This window comes from Lotus japonicus, chromosome 1 (assembly GCF_012489685.1).
Source record: "Lotus japonicus ecotype B-129 chromosome 1, LjGifu_v1.2".
Taxonomy (NCBI): Eukaryota; Viridiplantae; Streptophyta; class Magnoliopsida; order Fabales; family Fabaceae; genus Lotus; species Lotus japonicus.
The window spans coordinates 45,534,198-45,556,081 of NC_080041.1; the positions used below are offsets into that span (position 1 = coordinate 45,534,198).

A 21,884-nucleotide genomic window follows, 5' to 3' on the forward strand; every position below is an offset into this window, starting at 1 on the left:
GAACTATGAATTTATAAATTTGAATGTTTTTATAGTTTCTATTTTTTTTTAATCTTTTGTACTTGTTTTCATGGATGCTCGATTGATGATTTTTTATATCTACTGAATAGTTTATTATAGAGAGTTGAAGTAACATGTATGTCCTAAGAATAGCAATTGAATGTTTTTTTTCAATATTGAAATAATTACATTGAGAATAAAACTAAGAGCATCATTGCACACTTTTTATAACCAGATCTTCTTTATATGACATTGAGAAAGACTTCTTTGTAAACTACATTTGAAGTACTGTGAGAATTGCTGCCATCAATATCGCAAATGAGAGTTTTTAATCTTTTACGATGCGTGACTCTGATGTTACATATAACTAACTGGCATGTGGGAACACTGGTTTTGGGAAATATAACCCTACCTTGTTTTAATGATTGTTCTTGACTTTTGTTTGTTGTCACGACAAAAGAGAATGTCATAGGAAATTGTCTCCTTGGAAATTTGAAAGGAATTCCCCTATCGGATGGAGAAAATGTTAATCTTCGTATGGACATTCTTTGTCCGACATTTGTTCTAGATATAACATTTTCTTCCAAAACATATGTCCTCGTTCGAGTAATAATCAGACGTGTACCATTACACAATCCAGCTGATTGGTCAATGTTTCTAAGAAGCATTACTTAAGCATCAATCTTTAGCCTTAATTGATAATTAGGCAAAGCTGGAGAGTTTATTGTGTTTATAAAACTCTGGTATGTGGATATCATCTAGCTATCATAATTGTTGTCTGATGAACATGTGCTATTAGCACTCAAATAAGTTTTATCTTCTCCAGGAAATAATGACATCACGTATTCATTCAAATTATCAACAATCTCATTAGTAGGAGCTAAAATAGTGTGGTGTAAAATTGTGGATCTTCATAGTTTTGAAGGAAACACGGATAAGTAAACTTGATTATAGAAGTCATTGGACCACCTGAATGTGGGATAAAAAATTCTTGAGGGATGTCCTGTGTTGTTTCATCTTCTATCTGCTTAGCTTACCTGCATTTCCACCTCCTATGCTTAATATGCACTCTGAATTTTTGATATAGCTCAGCAACCTCTGTATACGATCTTCTAGTTTGTAGCCTTATATTTTTTTTAATGTAAGTACCCCATGATTCTTAAAATAAGAACCATTGTTATAGCTCACGTTAATTGTTTACAGTAAGTTGTTTAATTTAAATTTCATTTTTAGAATTTTTTGGGTCAAAATTGTGAAGGACAAAATATTTCATTAAATTAAATTATTATAAGAAAAATATGTTTTCCAATAGGTTAATTTTTATTTGATTTTGTAATGATTGATTAAATTAAAAAAAGGCTTAAATGTACTTTTGGACCCCAAGTTTACACTTTTTGCGATTGTTGACCCTGATCTTATTTTTCTACGAAACGAGACCCTCTCCAGGCAATTTGCATGCAGAAGATGACTGGTCTTTTTGTCAGGAGAGGGTCTCGGTTCACAGAAAAATAAGATCAGGGTCAACAATCGCAATAAATGTAAACTTGGGGGTCCAAAAGTGCATTTAAGCCATTAAAAAATGACATTATGGGGACAAATCTGAAAGTATCTGACAATGATCCCAAAGAAATGAGGCATTGATAGTGGCATGGATAATATCATGCTTTCTACCTTTAGGCACAACCGCAAAGTTTTCCTAAAGTCCCCACATAGTACAACAGTTTTTCCTCCAAAAGGTTTGTAACCGTACTTTGCATGGAGGATATTCATTATTTTATAGCCTGATTTTTTTTAAAAATCTGTGATATTTTTGTTATGTTTATCACAATAAAGTTTACGAATGAAAAGAATAAAATTTACTTTAGATATTAGAAAACATAAATTCGTTAGTTGTTTTTTTGATGAATGTGTCTGATTTTCTTTTCTTGAAGCAAACAAAATTGTATTTAATTTTTTTATCTAAATTTTTCCTTATTTAATTTAACTTTGTATAAATCAATTTATTTACTCTAGATAGTTGAAGTAATATATATGAACTAATAACAAACATTGAGTAAATTCTCATATTAATTTATTTTGCAAGTAGAATATTTAAATTGAGATTTATGATTCTCTTGATAAATTTCCGGAAATAAAAAAATCAGAAAAACATAATTATTTTGACGGGCTAATTTTTTTCATTTTACTATATAATATTTTTTAGAAGGCTTAATTGCACATTTGGTCCCCCACTTTTACATTTCCCACGATTTTGGTCCCCAACAAAATTTAATTGCATTTTAGGACCCCAACGTTGTTCTCCGTTAGCAACTTTGGTCTTTTGTCTCAATTCCGTCCAATTTCTAACGGAAATGCTGACGTGGTATTCGTAAATAATATTTTAATTAAAAAAAATAATTTCCTTAATTAAACTATTTTCTATATTGAAAAAAAAAACAAAAAAAAAAAAGAGAAAACAGATCAACGCATCACATCTTCTTCTTTCTTGTTTCTTCTTCTTAATTACTCAACCACCATCTTCAACCTCAAGCTCTCACTCACACACCACCACCGCCACTCCCATGTCACGACACTCCTCCTCATCTTCGTATTCTTCTTCTTCTCACCACGCACCACCATCCAAATCGCCTATACTAGGAACCCAAATTGTCCTCTCATAGCATCATCTTCTTGCAAAACCTTGATGATCAAATCCAGGTCCCAGATCTTAAAGATCACAACATTGAGCATTGTGTTGTGGGTCAGTGGAGCTCCAATGAGATTCGAAGAGCTGGTTCGACGACGACCTTTGCGGTGGCCAGAACCTTCGATGGTGGTGTCATTGTCGTGGAGAAGAATCGCGGTTTGATTCTGATGGAGGTGTGATTCAGATGAGGGTCAAATGGGTTCTGAAAAAGTTTGAAGCTTTAGGGTGTGTTTGGAGAGTTTGATGGCTGAAATGGGTTGAAAAAAGGGTGAATCTGAATGTTAATTTTTGCTTCAAAGGTTGATCTAAATGTTGGGTTGGTGGGGGGTGTTTTCGGTGGGTTAAGATGGGGGTGGAGGGGTGGTGCGGTGGTTGAGTGGTGGTGGTGCTTGTGTGGTTGAGTGGTGGTGTTGTGGTGCGCAGGTGGTGGTTGAATGGAAGAAGATGATGAGGTTTATTTTCTTTTCCTTTTGTTTTTTTTTGTTTTCAATAAAGAAAATAGTTTAATTAAAGAAATTAATTTATTTCAATTAAAATATTATTTATGAATGCCACGTCAGCATTTCCGTTAGAAATTGGACGGAATTGGGATGGAAGACCAAAGTTGCTAACGGAGAACAATGTTGGGATCCTAAAATGCAATTAAATTTTGTTGGGACCAAAATCGTGGGAAACATAAAAGTGGGGGACCAAATGTGCAATTAAGCCCTTGTAGAATTATATAAGTCACTACTAAAGAACTTTTTGGTTAAGACACCAAACCAAAGATTCATTGTTTCCCACAGATGGTGCAATTCCATTTATGCAATTAAGAAATTCATTGTGTATGGCCACCTTCCAATCGAATAAACGACGACGATAGGAAAGTTTCCATTGCCATTTGCCGCAATCAAACACTCAGCTTCTGCCACAGTTATCACTTTGCTGTCGCACATTGCATATATTCTTGGAAAAGCCTCCCTTAGTGGCATATTTGATGCCTAGGGATCATTCAAAAAATCAGTATGTCTTCCATCCCCAGCAGATATCAGCAAGCTGCTCCGGAAACTTAATAAGATCAGGTCATCCTCATTTCATCAACAACGCTTTATTCCTCCAATTCATAAATCCCACCCCTAGGCCACCAGCTTCTTTATTTTTACACACATGATTCCAATCAATCCAGTTAATTTTACCTCTTCCGCTGTAACTTCCCCATAAGAAAGCTCGAATCGTCTTCTCGGACTTAGATATTACCCCTCTTGGAGCTTTGAACACTGACATAGGATATATTGGAATTGAGCATAACACAGATTTGATGATGACCAATCTGCCACTCATCGAGATAAATTTATAGTTCCAATTTTGAGAGCTGTCAATGGAAGACAGCTGATTATTGTGTAATATCTGAGTGAATACACACATTATATATTCATCAATCGAAATATAATAGGGTACGTTGCCATTTTTCCCCCTTAAATTACACACATTATTCATCATGGAAATATAATAGAGTACATGAATACATAATTATGGTTATAATAATAATGTTAAATGATTTTTTTTAGTAATGAACCACTTAACTAAATAGCGTAATACTCATTTTCTGTAAATAAGAATTATTGAATATATTCAATATCTATGTTAGTGGTTACATATTATGAATTAATATCATTAAAAAATCTATGCAAGCTATCCAATCAAAATCCTAATATTTACATTGTACTTTCATTTGAAAAACTAAAAAAATTCAAAATATTATAATTAATAAATCTACAAGTAATTAAAAGTTTAATTAGAAAGGAAAATTAATAAAAATGTTCTTAAAAATGTCTTAATAATACATATTATACAAATATCTATTAAACAGAATGTTCAAAATATAAGAATAAATTAGTGGTTAGATTTTATGAAATAATATCATTTAGGAAGTACATAAAGGTTATAAAATCCTTAAATATTGAATTTAAATCCATGTTCCAAGTTCCTAATAATGATAAAAAATAAAAAAATTATCACTAATAATAGAATCAATACTTCAATAAAAGAATATGAATCTAGAAAAGTTCTTTAGTGACTTTTTTAATTCTAAAAAAATATTATATATTAAAATGACAAAAAAAATTAGCCCGTTAAAATAAATATGTTTTTCTGATTTTTTTATTTCAGAAAATTCATCAAGAGAATCATAAATCTCAATTTAAATATTCTACTTGCTAAATAAATTAATATGAGCATTTACTCAATGTTTGTTATTAGTTCATATATATTACTTCAAATCTCTAGAGTAAATAACTTTTTTTATACAAAGTTAAATTATATAAGGAAAAAATTAGATAAAAAAATTAAATACGATTTTGTTTGCTTAATGGAAAGAAAATCAGACACATTCATAAAAAAAAAACTAACGAATTTATGTTTTCTAATATCTAAAGTAAATTTTATTCTTTTGATTCGTAAACTTTATTTTGATAAACATAACAAAAATATCATAGATTTAAAAAAAATCAGGCTACAAAATAATGAATATCCCTCGTTCAAAACGGTTACTAACCTTTTGAAGGAAAAACTGTTGTACTATGTGGGGACTTTAGGAAAACTTTGCGGTTGGGCATAAAGGTAGAAGGCATACTATTATCCATGCCATTATCAATGCCTCTTTTCTTTGGGATCATTGTTAGATACTTTCACATTTGTCCCTCATAATGTCAGTTTTTAATTTAATCAATCATTACAAAATCAAATAAAATTTAACCTATTGGAAAACATATATTTCTTATAATAATTTAATTTAATGAAATATTATGTGCTTCACAATTTTAACCCAAAAAATTCTAAAATGAAATTAAAATTAAACAACTTACTGTAAACAATTCACATGAGCTATACCTATGGTTCATATTTTTTGAATCATGAGGTACTTACATCAACAACAAAAATATGAGGCTACAAACTAGAAGATCGTATACAAAGGTTGCTGAGCTAAAACAAAAATTCATAGTGGATATTAAGCATAGGAGGTGGAAATGCAGGTAGGCAAATAGAAGACGAAACAACCCAGGACATCCCTTAAGAATTTTTTATTCCACATTCAGGTGGTCCAATGACTTCTATAATCAAGTTTACTTATCTGAGTTGCCTTCAAAACTATGAAGATCCACAATTTTTTCAACACCGTGATATTTTAGATCCTACTAATGAGATTGTTGATAATTTTAATGTATACATTGTTTCCTGGAGAAGATAAAACTTATTTGAGTGCTAAGTTCATCAGACAACAATTATGACAGCTAGATGATATCCATATACAGAGTGTTCCAGCCAAGAACATAGAAAGAAGGTATAGTACCTAGAGTGAGAGGATTGCAATGAGAGAATCTAGAGAGAGAGAGCATGTAACCGCTTAGGGAGAGAGTGTAACCGAATCTCGAGTTTGTTATTCATGAAATGAGCCAAGAGTCCTTTACAATTGGTAACCGCGCTATTTATAGGCTAGGGGTTGGGCCTGACATGTCTAACTACCCTTAGTTGGCCGGTTGGGCCTCTCGGAGGAGGCCCAATTCCCTGGCTTGTGCGTCGCCTTGGGGCGAGCGTCCCTGGGCGAGGGCCTCTGGGGTCTCGCCCAGTCCACAAGACACCGAGCTCGAAGCATGAGAGCTAAGAGTGTCTTTAAAAACAAGGCAACAAGCATAAGAAAGAACTAACTAATGTCAAGGGTAGTGATCAAGATAGGTCGCCAACATGGCGTAGTGAACAAAGCTAAAGCTAAATTTTCGACTCGTTTTACAGTTTCCTCCAAGTCCACAAGTTCTCAAGCGGGCTTGCGGAAACAGCACTTGACGTGCTCGCCCAGCCGCAGTCGTGACCGCCGTGAGTCACGGTGGCTTAACGGGTGTAGGCCATGTGTAATGCGCTGAAGAAATGCAAAGAAATGAAAAGGTCAGCAAATCTGCAGAATCTCAACCACTATCCTCAAAACGTCCCTTCAAATCACAATAAAGCCTGTCAATTTGAATTTAAACCAATCAGCATCAGCCGATGTGACTTCCCATTTAATGCGCCGCTCCCATTTCCCTAAAGGCCGCAGCTTTCTCAACAGTAATCATTTCCCCTGTCATCATGGTGCACAACTCTCCACCACAATCCCACGTTCATCAACAATCCCCCGGAGAAGCCTTACACACACCCCCTTTCAACAGTCACCCCCTTCCTATAAAGACGTTGTTTCCTCACCCTTCACTACTTTCGCAACCTGAACTCTTAGCGACCCTTTTTGCGCACAAAAAACCTGCAACAACCCACCATTCCGGTCGCCCCGCTCAGCCACCCTATGGTAGAATGGGCTCTTACCTAACTTGTTCCCTCGCTTGACGTACCGGGCCACCTTTGAAGGTTTAAAATTCGCAGCCCCCACTGGCTTCCAATACTCCATCTCCACCTTTCCTTTTCCCTTGTTCCTGTGGCGATGCGCTCGACACCATTCCTCTTCAGTCTTCGTCTCGCCTCGGGATTGATCAACTTTTCCCAATTTGCTTTGCTCGTCGCGGCCTCGCTGTAGCTTCAACTAAACCGCACTTTGTAGCATTGCCCCCTTCTCTCCACTTTCCTCCTGACATATGCCCAGAAGGGTTGACTTTTTGAACCTGGGCAACCTCCAGAGTGCTGCGTCCTTTTGACTCCAATTGAAGAGGTCAAATTTGTCTCCTACCAACTTCTCCAAGCGCCTTTCCTGATTAACCGTGAGCCTGGGCTCAATCGCCAGTACTCCCTTACTGAATTTATACATTTCCAGGTCCGGAATCACGTTTGCCCAGCGCTCCTCAGCATGAGCATCAGTAAATTGCCCATCTTTCCCCGTCCTGCCATCTGGCCTTTCCTGATTTCGGTTCCTTCTTGGTCCCCCATACCTTTCACTAATCCACCGTCCCTGTCTTCTCACGCCACTTTGACCCTGCCTCTGGATGCTCTGCTGACCCTGTTCGCCTTCCAAAATCTCAATCTCATGACATATATGCCCAACGCCAGCTCCCTTCTTCCCATACAAGCTCAGACTGTTGTTGTAACATTCCCTCGCCCGCCGTTGATCTACCGCGATCTTTCCTACCCTCCTGCAGGTCAGCGGGTATTTCACTGCCAGGTGGGCTGTTGATATCACTACGCAGAGGTGGTTCAACGTATTCCGACCAATGATGACATTATACGACGCCACTACCTGCAAAACCAAATACCTTACACGCAAGAGATTTACATTCTCATCAACGCAAAAAACTATGTCCAAATCCAAGTAGCCTCGCACCCAAACCTGTTCCCCCGAAAATCCTACCAAAGTCCCTGAGTGTGGCATCAGGTCTTGATCTGTTAACCCCAATTTGTCAAATACGCCATAGATGATATCCGCAGAACTACCCTGATCTAAAAGCACTCTTCGCACATTGAAATTGTTGATCCTCACCATTACCACCACATGATCGTCCTTATGTGTCTTGACTCCTTCAAGGTCTGCCCACAATATCACTATGTCCGGGTGCTGAAAGCCATATGGAATTGAAAACTCTTGTACTGAACTCACCGCCTTAACATGCTTGCGTGTCGCCGCTTGCGTGTCGCCGCCTCCGCCGAAGCCCCCTGCAATTGTATTGATCGTCTCCACCGGCGGTTCGAGATCTTTATTGAAGGTTTCTTCGGCTCCTTTCTTCCTTGTCAACAACGTCTCCTTCTTGTCCGCAGTTGGTGTCTGACGACGGTCATCCCGCCTGCGATCATCCTGCTGGCGGTTTCCCTTGTAGAGATTCCCCTGTTGGCGCTCGCCCTGCCGTGATCGCCGCGATCATTCATCTATGAGCGTCCCGCCCTGATCAACCTCTTGATCTCATTTTTCAACGTAAAGCAATCAGCGGTGTCATGGCCCGCCGAGCGATGATACTCGCACCACTTGGTTTTGTCTACTGCCACCCGCGGTGGATTAACTTCCCTCTCGCCCTCTTCGACTGCATGCCTTGCTTTTACCTCCTAGAGTAGTTCCGTCAAATGCGCGCTCAGTGAGAGTCGGTTTGTTTCCACGGGCGCCGACGCTCAAAGCTTTACTTCTTCGGATAGAGTTGTTCATTCACAAGCTTCTCTGATGGCTTGATTTTCTTATCCCTTCGCTTGCTACTTTCTCCCTTCCCGACCTAGTCTTCCTGCTGGCGATATATCCCTCTGACCGCTGTCCTTTTCCGTTTTTGCATGCCTCCTCTTGAACGTGTCGTCTTCCTAATCCAGGATGTAGGTGTTCGCCCGAGTGCGGACTTCCGCCATCGAACGAGCTGACTTCCGACTTAACTTGTTGTTCAGCTTCCCCGGCAGCAGTTCATTCTTGAAGGCGTGCGCACAAGCTTGCGGCTCCAACTCCTCGATCTTGACAGATGCGGCACTGTACCGCCTCACATAGTGCTTCAAAGTTTTGCCTTCTAACCTGCTTGATCTTACTTGGGGAGGACTGAACGAGGAATTTCGACGAGAAGTCGCTGAAGTTCGTGATAGATCCGCGAAGCAAAGTCGTGAACCAAGCCATCGTCGTGCCTTTGAACGTTGGCGGGAACATCCTGCACTTCACCGCATCAGAAGCTGCACTTATCACCATCTTTGTGTTGAAATAGAGCAGATGATCCTTCGGATCCGTCTTTCCACTACACGTCTCCAGAACCAGATTCATCATGTTGTCAGGTATGGCTACCTCCCTTACTGCCGCCGAGAATGGCTCAAACTCCGCTACAACCTCCGCTTCTCGTTCTCCCTCGTCCTGTTGCTCAAGGCGATAGTAATCTAACTGCTCGTGCAAGTAATCATTCCGCTGACGTATGTTGTCAACGTTGCGGATCAAACTTCTCCAATCTCTGTGAGTGATCGCACTTTGAGGCAATGGCGATCCGCCTCCTGAAGCTTCCGGCGAGCGTCGGCGAGCGTACTGGTGATCCTTGCTACGAAGGTGAGGACGGTGGAGAAGGTAATGGAGGCGTCGGAGAAGGAGGAGGAGGAGGCGGTGGAGGCGGAGGAGGAGTCAGTTGCTTAGGTTGCTTGCGTCGACCTCCTTACGACACGGTCTTCCCCTTACACGGCGCGGTGGTGAACTACGCCGCTGCTCCAGCGTCTCGCTGCGTCGACGACAGCGAGTCTCCATCGGATTTTAACCGCGAACCAGAAATTCAACCAAAAAACACGAAAATCAGAGGAAATTGCACAGAATTCCGAACTTCTCTCAACCAAAAACAGCAATCCACGTAGTCCGGGAATCGAAATCTACCGATCCCCACAGACAGCGCCAAATGTTCCAGCCAAGAACATAGAAAGAAGGTATAGTACCTAGAGTGAGAGGATTGCAATGAGATAATCTAGAGAGAGAGGGCGTGTAACCGCTTAGAGAGAGAGAGTGTGTGTAACCGAATCTCGAGTTTGTTATTCATGAAATGAGCCAAGAGTCCTTTACAATTGGTAACCGCCCCTTATTTATAGGCTAGGGGTTGGGCCTGTCATGTCTAACTGCCCTTAGTGGGCCGGTTGGGCCTCTCGGAGGAGGCCCAATCTCCTGGCTTGTGCGTCGCCTTGGGGTGAGCGTCCCTAGGCGAGGGCCTCTGGGGGCTCGCTCAGTCCACAGAGTTTTTTTAAACATAATAAACTCTTCAGTTTTGCCTAATTATCAATTAAGGATAAAGATTGATGCTTAAGTAATGCTTCATAGAAACATTGACTTATTAGCTGGATTGTGTAATGGTACACGTCTAATTATTACTCGAACGGGGACATATGTTCTGGAAGAAAATGTTATATCTGGAACAAATGTCGGACAAAGAATGTCCATACCAAGATTAACAAACAAAAGTCAAGAACAATCATTAGAACAAGGTTGGGTTATATTTTCCAAAACAAGTGTTTCTACATGCCAGTTAGTTATATGTAACATTAGAGTCACGCACTGTAAAGGATTAAAAACCCTCTTTTGCGATAGTGATGACAACCATTCTCATAGTACTTCAAATGTAGTTTACAAAGAAGTATTTTTCAATGTCATATGAAGAAGATATGTTTACAGAAAGTGTGCAATGATGCCCTTAGTTTTATTCTCAATGTAATTATTTCAATATTGAAAAAAAAGATTCAGTGGCTATTCTTAGGACATATATGTTACTTCAACTCTTTATAATAAACTATTCAATAGATATAAAAAATCATCAATCGAGCATCCATGAAAACAAGTACAATAGATAAAAACAAAAATAGAAACTAAAAAAAACATACAAATTTATAAATTCATTAGTTTTAAAATAAATTTAGTTCTTTTAATCAATAAAATATATTTAAAAAAACACAGATTTAAAAAAACACAAAAAACCAAAATGAATATCCTCTAACTTAATTCTTTAAATAGATAAAACACTTTTTAAACCTATTGACTAAATAATTAGTGTTAAAGCTAGGGTGTAGCAATTTGTTATCAAGGAGTGATGGAAAACATATGGTTGCTAAGGATAGGGCTAAAACATAACCAAACCTTTAATAAAGGAAAGTCATATGGTGCTAAAGGTTTGCATTCGAGTATAAATAGTGTTCCACCATACTCAAAAGCACATTCATTAATTCAAGAGAAGTTCAAAAAGATAACGTGTTAGAAACAATAATTATAATGGGCTTGAAGCTCAGTATCATCATACTTATTTTTGTCTCATTTCTATCTGACTTCAGTTCTGCACAATCAGGGGTCATTGATATATCAAAATTTGGTGTAAAACCAAATTCAGATATAACACAGGTATTATCTTGTCATTTTTTTATCATGAATATTTGATTCATTTAAATTTAAATTAAGAAAAATGATTTCAATTTTAGGCTAAAACTCAATTATTAACAAAATCAAAGGAGAGTTTCAAGGGCATGCTTATTGTTTTTGCCAATACTAATTTATTTGTATTTCCAAATTCTTAAAGGCTTTCGCAAGTGCTTGGAATGAGGCATGCGCGTCACCCACTCCATCCAAAATTGTGATTCCTAGTAGTACATACAAGATGGGCGCATTAGAACTCAAAGGTCCTTGCAAGGCCCCTATTGAAGTTCAAGTTGATGGAACAATTCAATCATCTGGAAACCCAAGTGACCTCAAAGGGGCCGAACAATGGGTCCGGGTTAGTTATGTTAGCTTTTTAACCATATCAGGTAAAGCAGTTTTTGATGGTGTAGGTGCTGCTGCTTGGAAACAAAATGATTGTGGAACAAATAAGAACTGCAAAATGCTTCCCATGGTAAATACCAATCTTAGCATTTCCCTATAACACGAGTTATGCATTTATCAAAAAATTATAAATCTAAAATTGAACTCTTTGTCCAATGTCAACAGAATTTTGGTTTTTATTTTCTCAATCATTCAATTATCCACGACATTACTTCTAAGGACAGCAAAAGCTTCAATGTCATGGTTTTTGGTTGCAACAATGTTACATTTGATGGCTTTATAGTTAGTGCCCCTGCCACGAGTCTCAACACAGATGGAATCCACATTGCAAAATCGAGTGATGTTAAGATTCTTAACACTAATATTGGTACTGGAGATGATTGTGTCTCAATAGGAGATGGAAGCAAAAATGTAACTGTCCAAAATGTCAATTGCGGGCCCGGTCATGGTATTAGCGTTGGTAGCCTCGGGAAGAACCCAGCAGAAGAGCCTGTAGTAGGTTTTTTGGTTAAGAATTGCACTTTGACAGAAACTGATAACGGTGTGAGGATCAAGACTTGGCCTAGCGCCCCAGGAACATCTCCTATAACTGATATGCATTTTGAAGATATTACCATGGTCAATGTAAAAAATCCTATTATTATAGACCAAGAGTATTGTCCATGGAACCAATGCTCCAAGCAGGTATTTGATCAAAGCCTTAATTAAAAAATTGAATTCATTAATGCAAAGGTTAACATATATCATTTTTTTAACAACTAAAATTTGAAGTTTGAAATTTAGTTGTTAAATTGTATATAAACTAAATTTATTTAAATGACTAATATTTGTCCACTTGTTGGTTCCTTTGTATGAATCAGAGTCCATCTAAAATAAAGATAAGCAAGGTTTCCTTCAAGAACATTAAGGGCACTTCAGCAACACCGGAAGGGGTGGTTCTTGTTTGTAGCAGTGGTGTACCATGTGACAGTGTAGAGCTAAATGAAGTTGATCTTACATTCAATGGAGCCCCAGCAACCGCTAAATGTGCTAATGTCAAGCCAACAATCATAGGAAAAGCTCCTACTTGTGCACCGGTAGCTTAAATGATTTTGACATGGCAAAATGTGCCACAACTTTATAATAATTTCTTTAATTAGTTTTATATATTTCCTTTTGAGAGTAGGGAAACAATCCCTATAAAGCGAAGATGTGAACCCGTTATAGTCTATAGTAAAGATAAAGTTCAATACGATAGTACCATATTAAGATCAATATCATATTTGTAACTATTTTTGTATAAGAAATAAAACCCTCTTAATTTATATAATTGATGAGATTTTACAATGTTAGAAACATTCAAAGACAAGAAGAGCTTAAACTTCAAGAAAACGTAAAAAATTAGGTCCACATAAACATTTAATGTTTTTTGAAATTATTTGATAAAAAAATATTTAATGTGAATTGACATGAAATTATAAATTCTCTCTTTCTAATAGAATTATTATTGACAAGGTTAAACTTTTTACTGCAACCTGTCTTCTCTAATTTCCTTACTGCTTGTTTTTCTTTGTCAATGATTCATTCATAACAACGGAAAACCCTGAATGGGCATTGCGCTAAGAAGAAACTTACTCCATCGCTCAAGTAATATATATAGGAGGCAAGTCCCAATTATTGTACCTAAGGGACTAAGTAAATACTTGGTTCCAAAGGACGAATTTTGTGTCTAGGCAATCAGAAGTGGATGTAATTTGAGACCATGCAAGATATAAAGAAAGAAATCAATGAAGAGATAAAGATAAGGAAGCCTCAAGATTACGGTAGGAATTTAAAAAGATCCCCTCAACTTATATATTCTATCTATGATTTCTATGAAAGCCAACCCTCTTAAGTAATTAAGTCTCTGCTAAATTATTTTTAATTAGCCTACCTAAATACACTACTCACAAGTAAACTGTCATTGCAAAGTGATCAATCAAAATAGGCTCGAACCATATAGAGGCTACCTAAGAGATATTTCACTATCTAATCAAAGGTAGTTGGAAGCATACGAAACTAATCCTAAGACTTCTTGTTAGGAGCTACCTACCCTTGGTTCCTTCACAATGAAGTTAAATTAACCACTATGCTAAGTATGAATTAAACAGTAAGATGTATAATACGATTAATCACAATAGCAATATATTTAGAGCAAACAAGAAAACCAATCATGAAAGAAAACTGAAACAACGAAATATATAAACGAGATTCACATCATCAATTACATCGTACCTTTGAGAAAGATGTTTAACCAAGCATAATAGACATGTAAAACATAGAAATCCTAATCATGACTAACTTTCCAGATAAAAGACAAAGAGAAGAACATATACAAGAGCATCCGTCTTCGATCTTCCTCTAGAGTGTTTTCCCTCATTCATCAGCCTACACGAAACATTCTTGCTTGGTATAAGATATTATTACCTAGGAGTTTTATATAAATATAACACACTGATTTCCGGGTGTCACTTTAGTAACCAAAAATAAACTTTATGCGGAAAACAGGTAATTTTTTTTCGATTGATTCCTTTGATTAAAAGCGATGAAGAAATAAAAACATAACCCATCAACTAAACTAACCGATATACAATATATACACATGTACAGCCTCAGCTGCACTCCACGTCACGTGAACCCGCAGTGACTCCAAAGTAGTATGCCCATAGGGAAATATGTACAACACCAGTAATGTACTCAAAAGTATCAAAATACAGTCATCCAAGAGACAGGCGGCACCCAAAAATGGCCTGAACAAAAAACCCCTATAACCCGACAGACTCTCTGTGATTCCTCATCAAAAGAACCACACAAAAAGCCACACATCAGGAACCTACCCTGTCCCAAAGTAAGACGATCAGAGCTCTACACAAAAAAAATGACGCTAGCCTAACCTACCCTCCCAGCTCATAGCTCCTCCTCCTCCTCATCGCTGCTCGGCGAGTAGCTGTCCCCACTGCTCTCGGAGTCAGAGTCGGAGTCCACCGTAATCGTCTCGGTGTCCAAGTCCACGACCTCCCTCCTAACTGTCCTGCGCACCGCCCTAGTCGAGCCGGTCTCAACATCCACCTCTCCTGTAAGAACATCCTCCTCCACCACCCTAACCAAGGGGTCCACACGGTAGCCGAGTGGTGAAGCAAAGGAAAAGAGACGTGAGGCAGATGGGACAACAGACTCCCTCTTCTGCCGCACAAGCCTAGAGGACGACACCACGTCGGTAGGATCAATGGCAGTAGCAGGAGGTGGCGCAACAGGTGTAGCAACAACAAGCTCGATCCCCGCTGGGTCCTCGTCATCAGAAGATGAAGCAGGAGGTGGTGCAGGTGGTCCTCGACCAGTACCTGGTCCACAGTGAACTGAGCACAGCTCCATACGTCGTAGTACTCCTCTCGTCAAGCGTCCACGCTCATCAGTCCGGTCCTCCATGACCCTTCCCCTGTACGTCGCTCGGTGACCCGCAACATCGATCACCCAAGCGGTGGGGGCATCACGATCCACCAACTCATACCTGATCCCCCCTGAGGGAGAGACCATCGAGAACGAGTCGGCCATCGACTTCTGGCAACAGGCCGACCGCCCAAACACAAACATGAAACCAAAGCCAAGGCGCTAGGGTCAACTCACGGAATAAAGTAGATATACACTCAACATGTGATATGGGGTATAGATATATATGTTGTTATATAAACATATAGATAATCCTAGCCTGTTATGGCTCTAACAATGCTTCAATAAATCAAACAGCACACAATCCCAGTCAGAATGAATGTATGCGTGAAATGCAATCAATATGATCCGGATTGTGACGCGTTCTCGTTCGCCACAAGTGAAGCATTCCCGTTCTTCACTATGGATGAACCATTCCCGTTATTCACCGTATGATGAACCATTCCCGGTATTCATCATTAATGCATTGGTGAACCATTCCCGTTATTCACCAAAAGATGCACAGGTGAACCATTCCCGTTATTCACCCGATTGATGCAATATGGTTAGCCAAACATCGAATCGTCCTCACCACACAAGCGTTTAGCTCAAACACAATCTCAAAACAAACCCAAGAGTTAGTGTCGGTGAATACAACACAACTCGGAGTTTAGTGTCGGTCAATACAACACAACCCCAACAACAAGAGTACACAAGGGTTTAGTGTCGGTCAATACAACACAACCCCAACAACAAGAGTACACAAGGGTTTAGTGTCGGTCAATACAACACAACCCCAAGAACAAGAGTACTTAAAGTACTCGGTGACTTTCAATCGTCACCGTAGCTCACCTCAGTGGCTTTCCCCAAGTCCAAAACCCACAACAGAAGTCGACTTTTCCCCGTCTTTCGTAAATATTTTCCCCTTCAGTTTTCCTATGCTTAAACGTTAATAAAAATTGTTTCAATTCGAATTAGTCCAGTTATGAGTTTATTTCTCAAAGTCTAAGTTTCCCAAGTCTTTAGTTTTCGAAATTCTAATCATTCTAATTTCCAAGAACCCTCTAAAAGAAGTTTCCCGGGGAAAGTCTAAGTATTCCAACGAATACCAACGAATGGCTAAGTCTCAAACCCCACATTTGAACTTGCCCAGGGTTGTTCATCCAACCCGAAATACCAACTTCAATCAGTTCAGAGGTTCCCCACTCTGAAGTCGCGTCAAAACGCACAATCCAACAATATCACAATATCACAAGTTATGGAAAAACATCCTAACATCAACTCATCATCATAATCAACATCAGATAAAGCATAAGTCGAATTCATCGACGCCTATCATGCAGTCATAGCTAGTAGTAAGTTGCCCTAAACTCGAGCTATTCCAGTCTCGTAATCAAAGGTTCCTTCACTCAAATGCTCTGAAGATCCCAAAGTTCCTTCAACTGAACCCCGGAGAAAACAAAGCAGAATCCAAACAAAACCGATTAGCTCGATCACAATACAACACATTAACGATAGACAAAGCATTAAAGCTTCAGAATACATCAATCGGATGCGAAAAGATAAGTTTTCGAAAACGAAAAACTCCCCCCCCCCATTGATATAGCTCTCGGCCATAAAGGAAAAAGTGCTCCGGCTCTTTTTCTTCGATCAAATCTGTTTACAAGGTAGTTTTAGGGTAAAACTAAGGCAAAGAAACTGTCGGAACAATTTTCGGACGATCGGATCGAAATACGGCTGTTCAGGGGCGTTTTGGTCCAAAATAAAAGCTCAAAACCTTAAAGTTATCAGTTCGGAAAACAAATTCGACAGCAATGATCCTAACGACATCCGTGACAACAAATCCTAAAGGCACGAAGTCAGATTACGACTTTTCGACAGTAAAGTTTCGAAATGTGCGACAAAAAGGGTTTTGAATCAGTTTTTCAGATCCTTGACAACTCGATCACAATCGGCGAATACTGACGGAGGTTTTAGGCTCTTGGGCACGTAAGGAAGATAACCCAACAGAGAAATCAGGAAAAACAGACAGTTTTACAAAAAGCTCAAAACTTTGAGCACAGAAACGACTACAGAAACGCAGTAGAAGCAGTAATCAGAGGTAAGAATCAAGCTAGTTACCTCGGTACCTCGAAGTAGGAACGAACTCCGCGAAGATCGGTCGAGTTTTGTCGAAAAATTCTTCTCCCTCTCTCCCCTTGAAACTCGCGGTCTTGGATGGAGCAAATGAGGATATTTTTGAATTTTTGAGCTATTTATAGGCAGGTGAAATCGCGGGAAAATGAAAATTTCGCGATTCCGATTTTTGCAGCACGTTCACCGATGAATTCTAAGAGAGATTCTAGCGTCAGAATTCCAGAACTCAAAACAAATCTCAGACATTTGGGAAAAACGATATCTAAAATCCCAAAAGCGGTGTAAGTTAATCTGTCCCGAAAAACTACTTTTTGCTGTGATGGTCAGACGACAAAACTTCCTTCTGAAGAAAGATTGGAAACGTCGAAACAAATCTGGCATCGCGGACGGAAACTTCGTTAGAAGTCCCGAATAGAAAAAGTCTTCATCCTGCGCTTGAATCTAGGGTTTCGAAGCAAAGAAATTAGCGTCGTCAAACTTCCGAACAGTGAATACTATCGTGCGTACAGTCCAGGGTTCCGAAATGAAACGCTGGTCGAAGGAAAAATAAAGAGAATCTTTCAATTTTCCAAGGATTCGAAATCTCACTTAATACATTGCTCTAAAGCGAAATTAGCCTATTCTGGACACGCTCGCCATAAGGCAGGTGTGCAGACGACTCGCACTAATTCCTAAAACGACTACGCAACATTCCTCAAGCAATTCCTGAACTTTCTTCTTCATTAATTTTCTCAAACATCAAACTCCTGTCACGCTTACACTGATCCTACGCGTGAGTCGGAAATTTACTTGCTCTGAAAATCCAGGTCTTACAATACTCCCCTCCAAAAAGAAAGTTTCGTCCTCGAAACTCAGAGTTCTGCGAAAAGTCCGGGGTACAGTTCCTTGATCTTGTCTTCCAAGTCCCATGTAGCGTCCCCCGTATCATTATTCCATATCACCTTCACTAGCGCAATCTGCTTCCCTCTAAGCTGTTTCACTCTTCTATCCCCAATACTCACTGGCGGTGCCTCAAAGGTCAAATCATCCTTCAGCTCAACGTTGTCTGGCTCGATTACATGAGTCGGGTCTGGAATGTACTTCCTCAAATGCGACACATGAAATACATCGTGAATGTTGGAAAGAAATGGTGGTAGTGCAATCTGATATGCAACTGGTCCAACACGTCGAGTGATTTGATAAGGCCCTATAAACTTTGGCGTGAGCTTCCTTGACTTAATAGCTCGTCCAACCCCCGTAGTCTGAGTAACTCGTAGAAACACATGATCGCCCTCTTCAAACTCTAGAGTTCTACGTCTCTGATCAACATAACTCTTCTGTCTGCTCTGTGAAGCTCTCATCTTCTCTCTGATCTGCTTAAAGTCGTCTGTTGCAGCAGCTCTGGCCGAATCAACAAACTCTCCCCATCTTGATACCAACACAACGGTGTCCTACACTTTCGGCCATACAAAGCTTCATACGGTGCCATCCCAATGCTCGCATGAAAACTATTGTTGTATGTGAATTCAATCAATGGCAGAAGATCATCCCAGCTTCCTCTGTTATCTAACACACAAGCCCGTAGTAGATCTTCTAGCGACTGAATAGTTCTCTCTGTTTGCCCATCAGTTTGTGGATGATACGCCGAACTCAACCTCAGCTTGGTTCCTAACGCATCATGAAGAGCTCCCCAAAAGTGCGAAGTAAACTTTGGATCCCGATCAGACACAATACTCGTCGGAACTCCATGTAGTCTCACAATCTCCGCCACATAAATCTCAGCCAACTTCTCTACATTGTAGGTAGTTCTCACTGGTAGAAAATGCGCTGACTTAGTCAAACGATCCACAATCACCCAAATTGAATCGTGTCGCTTCTGTGTTCTTGGCAAAGCTACCACAAAATCCATGGATATACTATCCCATTTCCATTCTAGCACGTCTAGACTCTGTAGCATACCAGCAGGTCTTTGATGCTCTACCTTAGCCTTCTGACAAGTCAAACATGCAGCTACATACTCGGCCACTTGTTTCTTCATCCCTGGCCACCAGAAATTCAGTTTCAAATCTTGATACATCTTTGTCATTCCCGGATGAATACTCCATTTGCTCTTGTGTCCTTCATCCATGATCAGTCTTCTCAATTCTGGGTTGTTGGGTACACACACTCTGTCCTTGCATCTTAAGATATCATCAGTCCCAATCTTGAATTCCGGGTCTTTCCCTTGAATTACTAAGTTCCTCTTCTCCAACAGAAACACATCTTGCAGTTGTTGCTCTCTAATCTCTTCCATCAGTCCACTAGCGATTCTGATCATTCCGAATCTCAACTTTCCCTCAGACGGTGTCACCCCTAAGCTCATATCCCGAAATTGTTCCAGCAACTCCAACTCTTTAACCATCATTGCCGAGACATGCATCTTTCTACTCAAGGCATCAGCAACTACATTCGCCTTTCCAGGGTGATATTGCAGTGTAAACTCATAGTCTTTGATAAACTCCATACATCTTCGTTGCCTCATGTTCACCTCCTTCTGATCAAACAAGTATTTAAGACTCTTGTGATCGCTAAATATCGTGAAAGTACAACCATAGAGATAATGCCTCCAGATTTTCAGCGCAAACACAATGGCAGCTAACTCCAAATCGTGAGTCGAATAGTTCCTCTCGTGAGTCTTCAACTGTCTCGAAGCATAAGCCACCACTTTTCGATGTTGCATCAGCACACATCCCAAGCCTTGATACGAAGCATCACAGTAGACCTCATACGGTTCCTCCGGTTGTGGCAAAATAAGCACAGGTGACGTCGTCAACCGTTCCTTCAGTGTCTGAAAACTTGACTCACACGCCTCAGTCCATGCAAAAGGTTGATCCTTCCTCGTCAGTTGAGTCAAAGGTCCAACAATCTTGGAAAATCCCTCAATGAAGCGTCTATAATATCCAGCTAAACCCACAAAACTTCTAATCTCTGTCACTGTCTTCGGTTGCTCCCAAGCCAAAACAGTCTCTACTTTCGTCGGATCCACAGCTATGCCTTCCTTTGAGATAGCATGGCCTAAGAAATTGACTTCCTCCAGCCAGAATTCACACTTGGTAGGGTTCACATACAGCCTTTTCTCCCTCAACACTTGTAAAACTTGACGCAAATGTCCTTCATGTTCCTTCGCGTCCTTCGAATATATCAATATGTCATCAATAAACACCACCACAAACCGATCTAAGAACTCATGAAAGATGTAGTTCATGTAATCCATGAAAACAGCAGGTGCATTTGTCACTCCAAACGGCATCACTAGGCACTCATAGTGTCCGTAACGTGTTCTTAAAGCAGTCTTCGGTATATCCTCAACCTTCACTATGATCTGATGATAGCCTGACTTCAAGTCTATCTTGGAAAATACGGCAACCCCTCGTAATTGATCCATCAAATCATCTATCCTCGGTAACGGGTATCGGTTCTTGATCGTCGCCTTGTTCAGTTGTCGATAATCCACACATAATCTCGACCTTCCGTCTTTCTTCTTAACTAAAAGCACTGGCGCTCCCCACGGTGAAATACTTGGTCGAATGAATCCTTTTGTTGAAAGATCCTCCAACTGAGATTTCAACTCTACTAACTCCGCAGGTGCCATACGGTAAGGTGCAATCGAAATCGGTCCTGTTCCAGGTACAATGTCGATCACAAACTCTACATCGCGTACAGGCGATAGTCCAGGTACATCTCCAGGAAAAACATCCGCAAAATCTCGAACCACCGGAACACCACGAATATCCGATTCCTTCTTCCCCTCCAGACTTAGCAATGAAAAGTACCTCTGAGTGCCCTCGGTCAACGATGCACTAATGTGATTAATAGAAAGATACTCGAAAAGATCCGAGTCTGGGAACACCACTCTCTTTCGACTACAGTCCAAAAGACAATGGTAGTGGGATAACCAATCCATCCCTAGGATTACATCTAGGTTCTTAAGGGGTAAACATACTAGGTTGGCATGAAAAGTTCTATCTCTATATACTACTGAACAGTGCATGCATGCGACATTAGCAATTAGGGTCCTAGCAGGTGTAGTTACCATAAGATCAAAACTCAAAGTAGTAATAGGCAGATGCAGTCTTGATACGCAATCCTTAGAGACAAATGAATGATTTGCACCAGAATCAAAGAGTACAGTTAAAAGATTACCGTCAATTTCACATTCTCCTCTGATTAATCCATCTGCTCCTTCAGCCTCTTCACCATCCATGGTATACACTCTTCCCTTCGCCACCGGGCGCTTCCCACTAACAGCATTCACAGACGGTTCAGCCTTTGGTGCCTTGCAATCCATAGCCAAATGCACAGATTTATTGCAGTGGTAGCATCTTGGCGGCATCGTGCAATTGTTTGCATAATGTCCGACCCCTCCACATCGGAAACAAGTCACCTCACGGTGTTGGGTACGGCTCCCCGACCCTCCAG

At 39.8% G+C, this 21,884-nt stretch overlaps 1 protein-coding gene across 1 annotated transcript; it reads left to right on the forward strand.

Moving 5' to 3' along the window:
• The first annotated feature begins 11,264 nt into the window (after positions 1-11,264).
• On the forward strand, positions 11,265-13,176 carry LOC130731374 (polygalacturonase-like). Its single transcript, XM_057583685.1, has 4 exons — positions 11,265-11,450; positions 11,626-11,937; positions 12,033-12,551; positions 12,728-13,176. The coding sequence occupies exons 1-4, from the start codon at positions 11,325-11,327 to the stop codon at positions 12,950-12,952; spliced, it is 1,182 nt and encodes a 393-aa protein (XP_057439668.1). The 5' UTR covers positions 11,265-11,324; the 3' UTR covers positions 12,953-13,176.
• The last annotated feature ends 8,708 nt before the right edge of the window (positions 13,177-21,884 follow it).